Source organism: Gigantopelta aegis, chromosome 12, assembly GCF_016097555.1.
Source record: "Gigantopelta aegis isolate Gae_Host chromosome 12, Gae_host_genome, whole genome shotgun sequence".
Lineage (NCBI taxonomy): Eukaryota > Metazoa > Mollusca > Gastropoda > Neomphalida > Peltospiridae > Gigantopelta > Gigantopelta aegis.
The window spans coordinates 19,844,712-19,859,942 of NC_054710.1; the positions used below are offsets into that span (position 1 = coordinate 19,844,712).

Consider the following 15,231-nt stretch of genomic DNA (forward strand, 5'->3'; position numbering starts at 1 on the left):
CTTGTATGTCCATGAAAATTTTGAACATGTCAAAAAATTCATCATGGATCAAACAACCGTAGTATATCCTTGAGTGTTCAATTTATTATTTCCAGCACTCGACTTATTATCTTGAGCTCTCAACTTCTGCATCAGTACTGTACAGCCAAAAAAGAGAATTGCAAAAGAAAAAGACATGCATGTTGTCTAGAGTTAATATGCTGAGCGCTTGACATAATACGTTGAGCGCTTGAGATAATAAGTTGAGAGCTCAAGATGATAAGCTACGTTTTTCCACTAGTAGCAAGGGATCTTTTATATGCATACTCTCATAGACAAGAAGACAAATACCACAGCATTTGACCATTGTCATGCATTGTTTGGAACAAGAAAACCCCAATCAGTTGAATGGATCCACCAAGGTGGTTCGATCCTGCGATGCAAGCACCTAAAGGCCGTTACACGATAAGAGTGACTCGTACAGGGCTCGAAACTCACCAAAATATATGGTGGCCCAAAAACAAATATCTGGGCCACTAAAATTTCATTTTCAGTGGCCCAAACTTACTTTAGGTGAATCCAGGTGAAAACCCCCTTCGGTCAAAACCCCCTCAGTCAAAACCCCCTCGGTCAAAACCCCCTCGGTCAAAACCCCCTCCAGTCAAAACCCCCTGCAATAAATAGTCAGATGGTCAAAACCCCCTCTTATTATTATTGTTTGGTATTTATAGTGGTAAAGTTGGTATAATATTAACATAGATGAATAATTGTTTTAATCTCTTTTGAATAATTATCTGAAATATATTTATTTATGTTGTTATTTAGTGTATGTTACACGACATAGACTTTAGGCTTTCAGTGAAGCTACTCATAGACTTAGAATTGTAGTTTTTACAAAATGTTTGATCTTAGAGATAGATGTAATTGGGAAGCCTAGGAAAACTACTTATATAATATAATAGTATAATGAAAGAACTTGATAGTAATTTGCAATATAAGGAAAGAACATGATAGTAATTAGCAACAACAACAACAACAACAGCTTGATCTTGGCTAGCTGCTGCAGGGATTAATGTAATTGGGAAGCCTTGAGAAATCCTTTAAATAATATAATGAAAGAATTTGATAGTAATTAGCAATCTCTGTTACTTATGTGATCTTAGCTATTGAAGGGATCTTAGCTATTGATGGGATTAATGATTGAGCAGTTATTTTTGAACATGAAAGTAGAGTACATGCAGCAAATGTCACATGGGATGCTACAAGAAAATGGTTAGGGTCTGGTCTATTAATCATTCATTCTGTGAACAACCATGGAAGTGATACAAAATCACAAGGGTGGTCAAAAGCTTCTGCATGAAGGATATATGTATACCAAAAAGAACAAGTCTAAGTCTACAGTGCGATGGGAATGCTCCAACAGGGCTTCCTTTTCTTGCAAGGGAGCAGTGACCACCAGGTGATGTTGTGTCCGGTATCCAATACTTGAGGGAAAACACACCAGAAGGACTTGAACCACTAATCGACTACTTCGATATCACATACGTCTCTGGTCAGTTTCGCCGTATCCAGCTACCAACACAACCAAACGGCATTGTTCCACCCATCAGGATGCGTCGATCGCCTCCAACATTTTCTCCAGAACTCTGGAATGTCCATGACATCACACTAACTAATGGATCTCGAACCAACAACGTGTGTGAAGGCTGGAATAATGCCTTTGCCAAGCTTATCGGACATGCTCACCCAACCATCTGGCGTGCCATAGACAGTCTGTGAAAAGACCAGGCAATGGCATCCACACTGTTACTGCGAGACAACAGGGGTGAGCCCCCAGCAAAACATGTTCGCCGTAAAACAGTCAAATTGCAGTCTAAGCTCTTGAATTTGTGCACAGCCCGCCGAGATGGTGCTAAGTCAATGGAGGATACCGGTACTCTCAAAGGCATCGGACACTGCATCAGATGGAAATAGATCTAAATGCGATCTAATGGATTATGACTTATACAAAAGTCTATGCAATCAAATGTTATAATATGCAAGTGTGAATAAATATTTTGGGTATTAATTATTTTGTCGTTTCTTATGACTGGAGGGGGTTTTGACTGGAGGGGGTTTTGACCGAGGAGGTTTTGACCGGAGGGGGTTTTGACCGGTCACCACTTTAGGTAGCCCAAACACGAAATATTCATATTTCAGGTTTTTAAGCGAAATATTTAAGTAAGCGTATAAAATGTGCTTCTAGATAGCAAAGATACCAACATACCTGATACTGAAATAAAAATTAAAGGAAAACACTGGCTTGAGCACATTATTTACTTATCTTATAATAATTTTTTGTTTACATCATCAACGGAAAATTGCATGGCGTGACTCATCTCCCAGGAATAGCTCACGTATAATACAATAAACCAACTGAGCTACATAATTGTTATTCACATGTTAGCGAAGTGTAACTGTTGTTCATGTGTTCACTGTTTAATATATAAGTATTTGTAAGAAATAGATACAAGCGAAGTGCGGGTAAGGTTTTTCTTATCCAGATAGAACCTAACTTCATTTGTGCCAGACAGAACTGAAAAACAAATTAAAATTCCTTGGCATGCTTGCTTTTTTCCGTTGTTTCTTGCTATGCGTTTAAGAAAATAATTCCACTCGGCAGAGGACATCATGATTGTGATTTTACTCCGAAAATGGTAACAATTCATTTCATTAGTCAATTCAATAGGCACCAAATTAACTGGCCAATTAAAACTCCCAATTAAAACGGGATTTAAAAAACCAAAAACAAAACAGAAATCGGAACACCACAAAGCATGTAACAAAAACTATAAGATGGCATTTGGGAATGTTAGGATTTGATCACGTATTCGGCCGAGATGTTCCAAATGGATACAAACTGGATCAGAATGACTGCATTTGTTATACAACATCAGTGTTTATAATATAAATAAATGTTGGCAAATTATGGTAAGCCAATCTGTTCAGTTTTTGTGACCGGACCCACGAGCAAAATTTTAATGTGCAATAAATACATACAATTATTAATAGTAGCTCATATATTATAGAAAGAAGATCACCCAACTAATATTATTTGGGCGACTGACACCATTATTTTTTAATATATACATGTGTAAGTCGCCGAAACAGGGCTTTGGTCGCATTTGGCGACCTCCCTACAAGCTGTTTCAAGCCCTGTCGTACGAGTCACTCAGTTTGCAATGCCAACAAGCATATCGTAACGTGTGGCATGTCATACGATTGAATTGGCCCGAGTCACTCGTACAAGTCGAAGTTTAGAACCTGTTCTATTTTCATACGATTGAATCGGACATTTGATGACGTTGACCAATCAGATCATGGCACAGATAACCTCCACGTTCTGAGTGTAATGGCGGAAAACACTGTTCGCTTGTCGGTCTGACTAACTCATGCGATTGACTCGTACGAGTGACTGTCTGATTCTATCATATCGTGTACCAGGCCCTAAGGCAAGCACTCAACTGACTGAGCTAAACCCCATCTGCGCTCTGCCAAAAAGAGAATTGCAAAAGATAGGCATACTTGATGATGAGAGGTAAAATGTTGAGCACTCGACATAATAAATCAATAGCACATGATAATGTTTCCATGCAGTAGCAGCAAGGGATCTTTTTTATATATATATATATATATATATATATGCACTTTGATGGGTCTTGGATATACCAGTCACGGGACACTGGTTGGATATACCAGTCTCGGGACACTGGTTGGATATACCAGTCACGGGACACTGGTTGGGATGGAAAAAAACATTCACAAAATAATCCACTGAGGAGGGACGGGACGTAGCCCAGTGGTAAAGTGCCCGCTCGATGCGCAGTCAGTCTGGGATCGATCCCCGTCGGTGGGCCCATTGGGCTATTTCTCGTTCCAGCCAGTGCACCACGACTGGTATATCAAAGGCCATGGTATGTATTACTCTGCAGTGATGTCATTAAAAATAAAAATAGCAGGTGGAAATCAAATTATAGGCGACCATTAATCAACAAAAAGTCGACAAGCATTGTTTATTGGAAGTTCGATACCCGGCGACAATTGATTCGGGTGCCGGCTATTAATGACATCCCTGCTCTGTCTGTGGGATGGTGCATATAAAAGATCACTTGCTGCTAATCGAAAAGAGTAGCCCAATAAGTGGCGACTGGAGATTTCCTTTCTCAATATCTGTGTGGTCCTTAACCATATATCTGACACGTACCATATAACCATAAATAAAATGTGTTGAGTGCATCGTTAAATAAAACATTTCCTTCCTTCCTTCCACTGAGGAGATTAATTCATTTGTATAACCAAAGTGAACACTCTACCGATATAAGTCAAAATCAAGATAATAAGCCGAGAGTTCAAAATATTTAAAGTAAGAAAAATATAAGTTTGTGTCCTAAATATACCACTGTAGTTATTGGTAGTCTGTTAAACACACATGCACACACACACACACACATACACACATACTGGTTTTATATAGGCCATGGAATGTGTTTTCTTGTCTGTGGTAAAGTGTTTATATAAAAGATCCCTTGCTGCATTAGAAAAAAATGTACCGGGTTTCCTCTGATGACTAGTGTCAGAATTACCACATGTTTGAATACCAATGTGCTCTATAGTGGTGTCATTAAACAAAAAACAAACTTGTATCTCACCAGACTGATCTCGCATTAAATGCATTAAAACATGTTTTATTTTATAAAATAAATCATTTGTAATGTAAAATTGAAGATTGATTTAGTTCTTTAAAAAATAAATTGGACACCTGGAGTTCAGCTGAGCAGTGGCATAACCTGACCTGTGCATATTGGTATGGTCCGCAGTACGGTGGCCGCATAAATAGCCTCGCTCAATATTTTTAGAATTTGTATGCTCCCAAATAACGTTATTATTTACAAACGAAAAGTCACCTGGACATGGGAGTCCACATAATGCTGTTTGATCTACTGGTAGACCAGTAGAGCTAATTTTAATCAAATTGGGCTTTTGGACTGCTATGCATTTTAAAAGACATTCTTTTTTGATATAAAGAAGTGGTTACATTGATATATTTATTTAATATAATGGTACAAATACGATAGCTATTCTATATGAAGGGTGAGACCAAATTTTTATTGGTTTTTGTCATCTTTTATCAGGATCCAAAGATTACTGCCAAATTCAGATATTCTGAAATGACAGACATATAAATATCAATTAAAATCAAAATGGAACCAAACAGATCTGAAACTGTGGTCATTACCCGGTAATTTTAATACGTTCACAGCACATTGAGCAAAATATAAATAATTGCGTGAAATATACAGCCGTGTCCGGTGTATCGGCACGTCCGGTACACTTGGTATTTTGCTTAAGTATGCTTAGGAAGTTGTCATGTTGTCGGTGTTTTTAACAAATTAAATTTCAATTCATTTTTCAATTGGTAATCAAGTATCAAGATACATGTATTTATTTTTACGGGTGCAATTAAAAATTATTAGAATTATCAATAATTATATCATAATTTCAAAATAATGTGTTTTTATATATACTCTGTCAAAAAAGAAACGCATAGGTGATAGGGAAAGAAGAAAAGTGTTTCATTTTACAAAATATCATTTTTTTTGTACAATGTTGCTGAATAACCATGTTTGTTAATGTTCCTGGAATGGGACAGCATGCCCAAATGCACCCTAAAACAAATTTAATGCACATTGTGTGACAATTGCAGGAAATCGGCGTGAAATGATCAGATTTTGGCGAACGCACATGAAACTCGGGGAAAAGATTGGGGTAGTGATGGGTATTTAAAGCTGCAGTGCTCGCAATGATGCCTCATTTCCATTTCAACGTAGACAAGTTACGAGATACCAAGACTAAGCCTGCCGAATTGAAACGTTGCAATGCATAGAGTAAAGTGTAATTCAGTCTTTAAAGAACCCAAGATTGTTAGAACATCATATAATAAAGTGTAATTCAGTCTTTAAAGAACCCAAGACGGTTTGAACACCCATGTAGTAAAGTGTAATTCAGTCTTTAAAGAACCCAAGATGGTTTGAACACCACATAGTAAAGTGTAATTCAGTCTTTAAAGAACCCAAGACGGTTTGAACACCCATGTAGTAAAGTGTAATTCAGTCTTTAAACAACTCAGGGCGGTTTGAACATCATATAGTAAAGTGTAATTCAGTCTTTAAACAACTCAGGGCGGTTTGAACACCACATAGTAAAGTGTAATTCAGTCTTTAAACAACTCAGGGCGGTTTGAACACCACATAGTAAAGTGTAATTCAGTCTTTAAACAACTCAGGGCGGTTTGAACACCACATAGTAAAGTGTAATTCAGTCTTTAAACAACTCAGGGCGGTTTGAACACCACATAGTAAAGTGTAATTCAGTCTTTAAACAACTCAGGGCGGTTTGAACACCACATAGTAAAGTGTAATTCAGTCTTTAAACAACTCAGGGCGGTTTGAACACCACATAGTAAAGTGTAATTCAGTCTTTAAACAACTGAGGGCGGTTTGAACACCACATAGTAAAGTGTAATTCAGTCTTTAAACAACTGAGGGCGGTTTGAACACCACATAGTAAAGTGTAATTCAGTCTTTAAACAACTGAGGGCGGTTTGAACACCACATAGTAAAGTGTAATTCAGTTTTTAAACAACTGAGGGCGGTTTGAACACCACATAGTAAAGTGTAATTCAGTCTTTAAACAACTCAGGGCGGTTTGAACACCACATAGTAAAGTGTAATTCAGTCTTTAAACAACTCAGGGCGGTTTGAACACCACATAGTAAAGTGTAATTCAGTCTTTAAACAACTCAGGGCGGTTTGAACACCACATAGTAAAGTGTAATTCAGTCTTTAAACAACTCCGGGGTGGAATGTAGCCCAGTGGTAAAGTGCTCTCTTGATGAGTGCATGGTCAATTTAGGGTCGATCCCCATTGAACTATTTTTTGTTCCAGCCAATGCACCACGACTGGTATTTCAAGGCAGTGGTATGTGCTATCTTGTCTGTGGGATGGTGCATATAAAAGATCCCTTGCTACTAATAGAAAAATGTAGCAGGTTTCCTTCACAAATTAAGACTGTGTGTCAAAATTACCAATGCTTAATAAATCAATGTGCTCAAGTGGTGTCATTAAAAAAATTAACGATATTTTTTTAAAGTTACAGTCTCTGGTTATCATATTATAACATCATGTACAAATATGAAACGCAAGCTCAAGTGCACTTTTAAAAAACTTGTGTGTGTTGATTGTCAAAAGTATACTCTTGATTCGTCGCCTGTGCTGCCATAGCTCAGCAAAGCACAAACGACAGCCTGTTGTCAGTTTCAGTTAACACATGCGTTTGCTGATTTCAAATTGTAGGGTTCGTCTCAAAAAATTAAAAGAGAAATCTTGCGCTGTACGAAGAACATTCGGTTAAGGATACTAAGGTACTAAGAGTCTTTCGTTAAAACCGGTTTGATCTTGACAACGTATTATTGACAATTGTACCTTCCTATTTCAGAATTAATATTTTATAAAGTGTTAGTAGAACTTTCAAAGTTTAGTTTGTATACTAGTAACACATTAATCATGTATATATTTTTAAAATAAAATATACTAAAGTAGACAATGAACGTTTTCACTTCTTAATTTAAAGTGTTAAAATCGACAAATTCAAATAAATATTCTTTCGTTTGGAAAGGGTAAAGTTAGTGTGGGGTTGTTTAACGATATCAAAGTTAGAGCATATTGATTTAATAATCATCCGACGCCATACAACCGTAAATAAAATGTGTTGAGTGCGTCGTTAAATAAAACATATCCTATCCTTCCTTCCATCTGCTGTTGGATGTCTAACATTTGGTAATTTTGACATATAATCTTAGAGAGGAATCGGGAGGTCGAAACCCTTATTTGCCCAAGCTTAAAACAAAATTGAAATGTATTTTCTGGGGGAGCATGGCCCCATATAAACTTTGCTCAACACAGTCTGTAACCCCAACCCCACTGAAATCACGCGCCTTGGAAATCCGCTACATTTTTTTTAGCAAGGGATCGTTTATATGTACCATCCCACAGACAGGATATCACATACTATGGTCTTTTATATACCCGCCGATGGGGATCGATCCTAGACTGACCACGCATTTAAAAAAAAAAATTTTTTAGGTCTAAGTAATGAATTAAAATAACATATAATCTTGAAATATGTTACGTAAATCGAACACAGTACCCTCTTCCTCTACCCCTAGAGCGTTACGTAATTAGTAACACCCCCTTACATGTAACGCGTATGCCAACAGCTGGCCACTGTGAAAATTTCAAGGCAAATCCCCCACCCACCGACCTCTGAAAAGGCGTTGTACCATACCTCTATGGATATAAATATGTTTTGGAGATATGAGACGACCCCTCAATCAAGACAGTTAAATTTGTTTAAAAATTGCGAAATCTCATGAGATCTCTTGTTGGGGAATTCCACACTTGTGATAAGCCAATGAAAACCGAGATCGGTAGGAGCCCGTCAAAAGTGTCCCACTTTCGAAATACTGGCTTTGTTTTTGACCTGGATAAGCCAGCGTAGTGAAACCAATGCGGAGTGCGGCGTCATATATGCACCAAACATAATTGGATATTCTGTTCTACATGCTTAAATAATAAAAATATTCCGGATACTGCCGCTTTAAAGAACCCAAGACAGTTTGCTTTTCCAGAAATTAACATTACGTGTATAAACTGTTTTTTTTGCTAATATATGATTTATTCACCATGGTATCATGCCATAAAAAGTTTCCCTTTCTAGTAAAGAACAAAAACTTCATTATCTTTGACATTAATCTTAGGGTATACATTCTCTAGTGGGTACAGTATCATATGTAATTTCACATAATTATACAGGGCTCGAAATTGTGGCCTGCAAATTAAAAGTGATAGCATTTTTTAGACTTAGCAGGTGAAATAAAAATTTACCTGCTAAAATTACAAAACATCGCAGGTCATTCTTTAAGAGACAGATGTATGTACGATGATCTCATCTTCTATTTATCTGAGGCTGACCTTGTGATTCCGTAATATTTTAATTTTATAATGCTCTAAAGTACATCTTAGAGGTCCTAATTTTCCACACATGCAGTTACCCACCCTCCACTCACCCAGTATTAGCCATATTTTTTCTTAGCTAGACATATATTTCTTTTGGCCTTCTATTTAAAAAATAACAGGATCCATATTTTACTTCCTATTTCGAGCCCTGTTCCTATTTATTAAACTCCTAAATCTATTAAACTACCATGTACCTCACAGGTAGGGCATCCGTGCCATGAGTCCAAAATATTAGACTCCACAGTACTCGAGTCGAGGTCAAACACGACCCGAACCAGAGTTCCCGCCACTAGATGATAATCAAGTTTGTTTTGTTTAATGACACCACTGGAGCACATTGATTAATTAATCATCGGCTATTGGATGTCAAACATTTAGTCATTCTGACAAGTAGTCACCAGAGGAAACCCGCTATATTTTTACATTTTTCCTATTTTGCAGCAAGGGATCTTTTATATGCACCACCCCACAAACATGATAGCACATATATGGTATACCGCGGCCTTTGATATACCATTCGTGGCGCACTGGCTGGAACGAGCCCATCGATGGGGATCGATCTCAAACTGACCATGCATGAAGCGAGAGCTTTTCCACTGGGCTACATCCCGCCCCCTAGATGATAATGAGATTAAGGAATAAAGTAAAATAGCATTCTGCATCTTACATTGTAATTCCAGTGCTAAACAAGGATGCCAAATAATGCGTTGTATTGCATTCCACACATTCAACTTTTGTTTTGCCTGCATAATGTAACCAGTGGCAAGAATGTGGCAAAATAATGTAAAACAAAACAAACAAAAACAATTAAATGAGACTGCTCTTCTTTGCACGGGTACTCGAGTCCTGTGGGCAGAGTCGAGTCTTGCTATAGACTTTGCTTGTGTCTGAGTACTCAAGTACTCATGGAGGCCCTACTCACATGTAGTCTGTTTCTTCTTCTTTTTTCGCATAAATTATTATTATTATTATTATTATTAGTTTGTTTGTTTGGATTTTTTTTTACAGAGTTTAAAAAATTTGATATTTACACTCGCCTGGAGCGTGGTTATGAGGGTGTTGCACTTGACGTAATATGTCAGTTGAAAAGAGGAAGAGCTACAGGAACCATTGAGATCATTGGACCCCATAATAACCAATTTGTTCGGTGTGACAACCAATTCACAAACGAGAGTTGCACGACACTCGTCCCCGGTTACAAGCTGACATCCACGTTTGGTTCGTCCTATGTGATGACCATCGAATCTTTCAACCCTGCTGTTGACGTTGGTGATTGGATGTGTCGCTCCTTAGGTGACAATGCCTGGGCCTCAGTAAACATTAAATCTGCTCGTGAGTACACTCATATAGCTTAACATTATATCTGCTTGTGCATACACTCATATAGCTTAACATTGCATCTGCTTGTGCGTACACTCATATAGCTTAACATTGCATCTGCTTGTGCGAACACTCATATAGCTTAACATTACATCTGCTTGTGCGTACACTCATATAGCTTAACATTGCATCTGCTTGTGCGTACACTCATATAGCTTAACATTGCATCTGTTTGTGAGTACACTCACATAGCTTAACATTACATCTGTTTTTGGTACACTCATATAGCTTAACATTACATCTGTTTGTGGTACTCTCATATAGCTTAACATTACATCTGTTTGTGAGTATATATTATAATATTATAAAAAGTTTAGCCTTTTCTAAGTGAATATGATAAAAAAAATTAAATTTTGGTCAACGTGTCACAATTTATTTAAGGAATAAATTTAATTATTATTTATTTATTTTAATTTTAAAATTTATTATTATTATTAAAAAAAAATTCTCTCTCTTTTCCATATTCACTTTCATATAACATTGCTGTTGTAGTAAGAATTGTATCTTGATGTTACTATATATACTGTTGTTGAATGTATGTACATATGTATGTAAATGTTTATCATATGTATGTATGGTTATGTAAACAAAAATGATTAAATAATAATATATATATATATATATATATTTAGGGGTATTGGATTACCTGTCTCTCTTTCTCTTCTCCCCCCCCCCCCCCCCCCCCCCCCCCCCCAACAAACACACCTCTCGGTTGGACCTACCTGTAACTAAATCCAACTGCGGATTTGAATGTTAAGCACAAGTCTTAAAAACTGGGTATTTAGCATTATAATCCGTTAATATATTGCTATGTATATAGAAAATAACTTATTTATATTTTTTAAATAATTTACTTTACCAGGCATGGATTCACCTGGATATGACATTGGTAGTATGGAACTTAACGTTATCGACATAGGTTCTTTTTTTTTATCTGCAGTCCCTTTTAAAACCATTTTAGGGGACAGTGTTTGTCTGCAGCCTGACAGTGTTTTCATGACAGGCCTCACGCAAGGTCAGAATCATAGAGCATATTAAATCACTTCTCTCTCAAACTTTAGAGAGGGCGAAGTTTTAACATCAGGGAGACTTGAATTGTTAATGCAAAAAGAAGTTATCTTAATGCAGGTGCAACTTTTACAATCTGTATTTTAATTTTTATTATTCTTTTTAGTTTACCGTCTGTACTGCTAATTGATGGATGTGTGCTCTATAGGTTTTGTTAAAAATCACCTTTCCACATGTTGCCTTCTTTAGAAATAATGAAATGTAATTGAACAGTACTGATTTAACTGTTTAGAATTCATTTGTGACTCACAAGTTTGTCTTCTCATTTCATTTAATAACTACTCCATGCAGAGTATATTGTCCTAGTAGATTAATCTACCATGCAGTCAAGCTTAGATTACCCACAGGCAGTTAAATGCGTTCCATAATCAGTTTCTTAATTAATACACTGCGGAATTGTCAGACTGAATGGGTACTAGTATCCGTGAAGGTGTGAAAATTGCTTATCTGCTGCACCTTGTCACTGTTGTTTGACATAAAAAAATTTTTATAGAATTTACGGTGGTCGCTTAACATAGGCACTTTATTGACTTGGGGATCCAGTTTAGGTGGCCGCTGGGTGTGTAGGACAGGTTACCTTTTATTATGAGTGCATATACATTAAAAATCCACTGGGACAGGTTTGCTTGTATTATTTTATAATTTTGACATCTGTTTTGTATGTTGAATTTATTAATTATGACAAAGTCTACGTTAGACTAGTTAATTACTCCCCACATTTTTTTTTCACGTCAGGGTCAGCTGCTGCAAACAAATATTTTTTTGAATGTATTTTACAGTGGAGCATGACCCAAACTCCGTAAAAAAATTCATTCGCCATATATACTGAACAAAATAAGAAACTTCCGCTAATTTTGCTTGAACATAACTTGATGAAAACAAACCGGGGGAATAATTGTTCCATGATGCATCGTTTGGTGCAAAAATCATGGCCATAGGTTAACAGAAACTGGGAGAAATTTTGACCAAGTGTGGTAGGGGTTAAAAAAATAAAAAACCCACTTAATAACGGGTATGACCACCTCTTGAATTGACCACTGCAGTGCATCGCAGGCGCATAAAATTGACTAAAATGTTGATTTCTGCCTGTGGAATATTGTTCCATTCCTGAATGAGCGCTTGACGAAGTTCATTGACGTTAGCGGGTGGGTTGGGACGACGCCTCGATCGTCTGTCTAGACTATCCCAGACATGCTCGATGGGGTTGAGATCAGGACTTTTAGCGGGCCAGTCATCAATGAAATCAATGTTATTTGTCCTAAGAAAATTTACAGTGTCTCTAGCTGTATGAGAGGTGGCATTATCATGCTGAAAAATCGAGATGTTGGCGTTGTTATGGAACAGAGGAATGACGTGATGAGCGAGAATGTCATCGCAGTAACGTTGAGCATTTAAATTGCCATCAATGATGACTAGTGGTGAATGATAACCATGGGCAATGGCTGCCCAGACCATGACACAACCCCCACCCCCGAAATGATCTCGTTCAAGAACACAACAGTCAGCATAGCGTTCATTTCTCCTACGGTAGATGGTCTTGACCACGCGCTGTAACACGCGGACGTCCACGACGTGGCAAGTCGTTGGTGCTTCCTGTCGTTCGAAATCTTACGCGAAAATTTTGTATCGCTCGACTAGAACTCCCAACATGCCTTGCAACTTCTTCTGTCGACATGCCAGCATCAAGCATGCCAATCGCCCGTTCGCATAAATTATTGGGTATTCTTGGCATACTAAAAATGCTACAATGTAAAAAAACATTATTTTTTTTACAAATTTTGAAGTGTTTTCGTTCACTTGACAACAATGTCAGTAAGACAAGTAAAACAAATTGACCGAATACCACACGTGGCATGTCGAACCATGCATGCACGTGCAAATTGAATTTCACGTTGTCGACGATTAACAGTGCAAAAATAATTGATAAAATTCATGAATCCTGATAATACAGCTCAAGGCTAATACTACCTATATAATTTCATTACACAATGAATTCTTTAACACAACAAATACTATATGTACAAATCAGAAGTTTCTTTTTTTGTTCAGTATATATATATATATATAGTCTAGATCCTCACACTTGTATGTACAATTTTCAGCACATTCGCCTGACAATATGCTTCAGCAGTCAGTAGCACGTTCAGGCCAACTATTAGTGCCAGACACCGGTGTTGTCTGAGCTAGACAGTCTACCGGTATCTGTGCGTCTGTCACATGATTTTGTGGCGTCACTCTCTTCAAACTCTCATACACTTGACACTTAATTATTATCTATGAATACATGTAGGTGTTCCTCAAGTTCTTCTGATGTGTACATTGCAAGTGATGACTATATTTAAAAAAGGCGATACAGATTTTGCCTTTACCGGTGACTGGCACGGGGAAGTCCGACTGGTCAGAGCGAAGTTTGGGCTCGCTTCGCCCAGTCACCTGAGTCCTGCATGAGCTTTACCTTTAAAATAAATGAAGGCTGTTGCCTGACAGAAATATTTAAGATAATATGGATATATTAATAAATCCTCAGTGGCTTTGTATTAAATTGAAAATCTGTGGAAGTTTAATTAAAATTGATCTAAGTCCACATCATGATATTCACCGTCATTAAAATGCTTTTATCATCACAGCATTGGACAATGTATAGCTTTTATAGACTCTAAACTTCATTTTATGTCAGTTAACAAAACGTAACATCCGTCACGTAACGTCCATCACACACAATTATGTTATAAGTTTCCTTACACTATTAGTTTAGAACTGAATTGTAACTGGTAGTCATCTATAGCCAAGGTCAAATATTGATTTATACAATTTAAGGGTTTCACACAATTTGGAAATAAAGTACATTTGTTGCTTTTTACCCATGTCCTTTTGCAGTAACGTCTGTCATGCACATATTTCTCATTACCCACTAAACCATAACTATTTCTAAGCACTTTTCTTTGTGGCACCAAATAGATATGAACATTGACAAGTATCGATATTACACAAGACCAATGTACTGGTGGTACCACTCTCGCGATCAGGTCAGTTGGAATGACCTTCAACCTCGCTGAATGTAATGTGGAATTGCCCAGTTTACACTTTATTTTGACCAGGTCATTCTAAATATATTTCTGTGTTAATTATCCTATATAGTTAATGCGGCCCTGGAGGAAAGGTTAGGAAAGGGGTGGGCTTTGTGTCCAATCCAGCTTGGCAATCCAACACCCGGGTGAGTACCACCATCTCACCGGGCAGGCATCGAGAGAAGGCTAGACAACCCAAACCCTAACTCCCAGTCGCCCTATTTCTAGCATCTCCCACCCACCCCGAACCACAGTAGGCCATTCCAGTTGGTAGGGGCGGAATGTAGCCCAGTGGTACAGTGTTCGCTCTATGTGCGGTAAGTGTATAATAATAATTCTTTATTTAGTGAGGGTAACACTATTATATAATTTGGAGCATTTTAGAAGGACAGTCCGAAAATAAATAAGAGAAAGAAGGGAGGATCGGACTATTTAATAATATTAAAAAAAGAAAGTAATTTCGACATAAACTTTTGAACGAAGGTCTAAAAGTTTAAAGTCCGATCTATATGTCCACATGAGTGGCCTCGTTAAGGTGTACTATAATTATATTATATTATGTGGTAAAGCACTCGCTTGATGTGCGATCGGTTTGGGATCGATCCCCGTCAGTGGGCCCATT

General features: G+C 37.4%; 1 protein-coding gene across 1 annotated transcript in view; it reads left to right on the forward strand.

Annotated features, from left to right (window-relative positions):
• LOC121386401 overlaps positions 1 to 15,231 on the forward strand; it is a 130,111-nt gene that overhangs the window by 94,868 nt on the left and 20,012 nt on the right. The window contains exon 13 of the mRNA XM_041517284.1: positions 10,102 to 10,425. Coding sequence (XP_041373218.1) covers positions 10,102 to 10,425 — 324 coding nt within the window. The remainder of the gene's footprint in view (positions 1 to 10,101; positions 10,426 to 15,231) is intronic.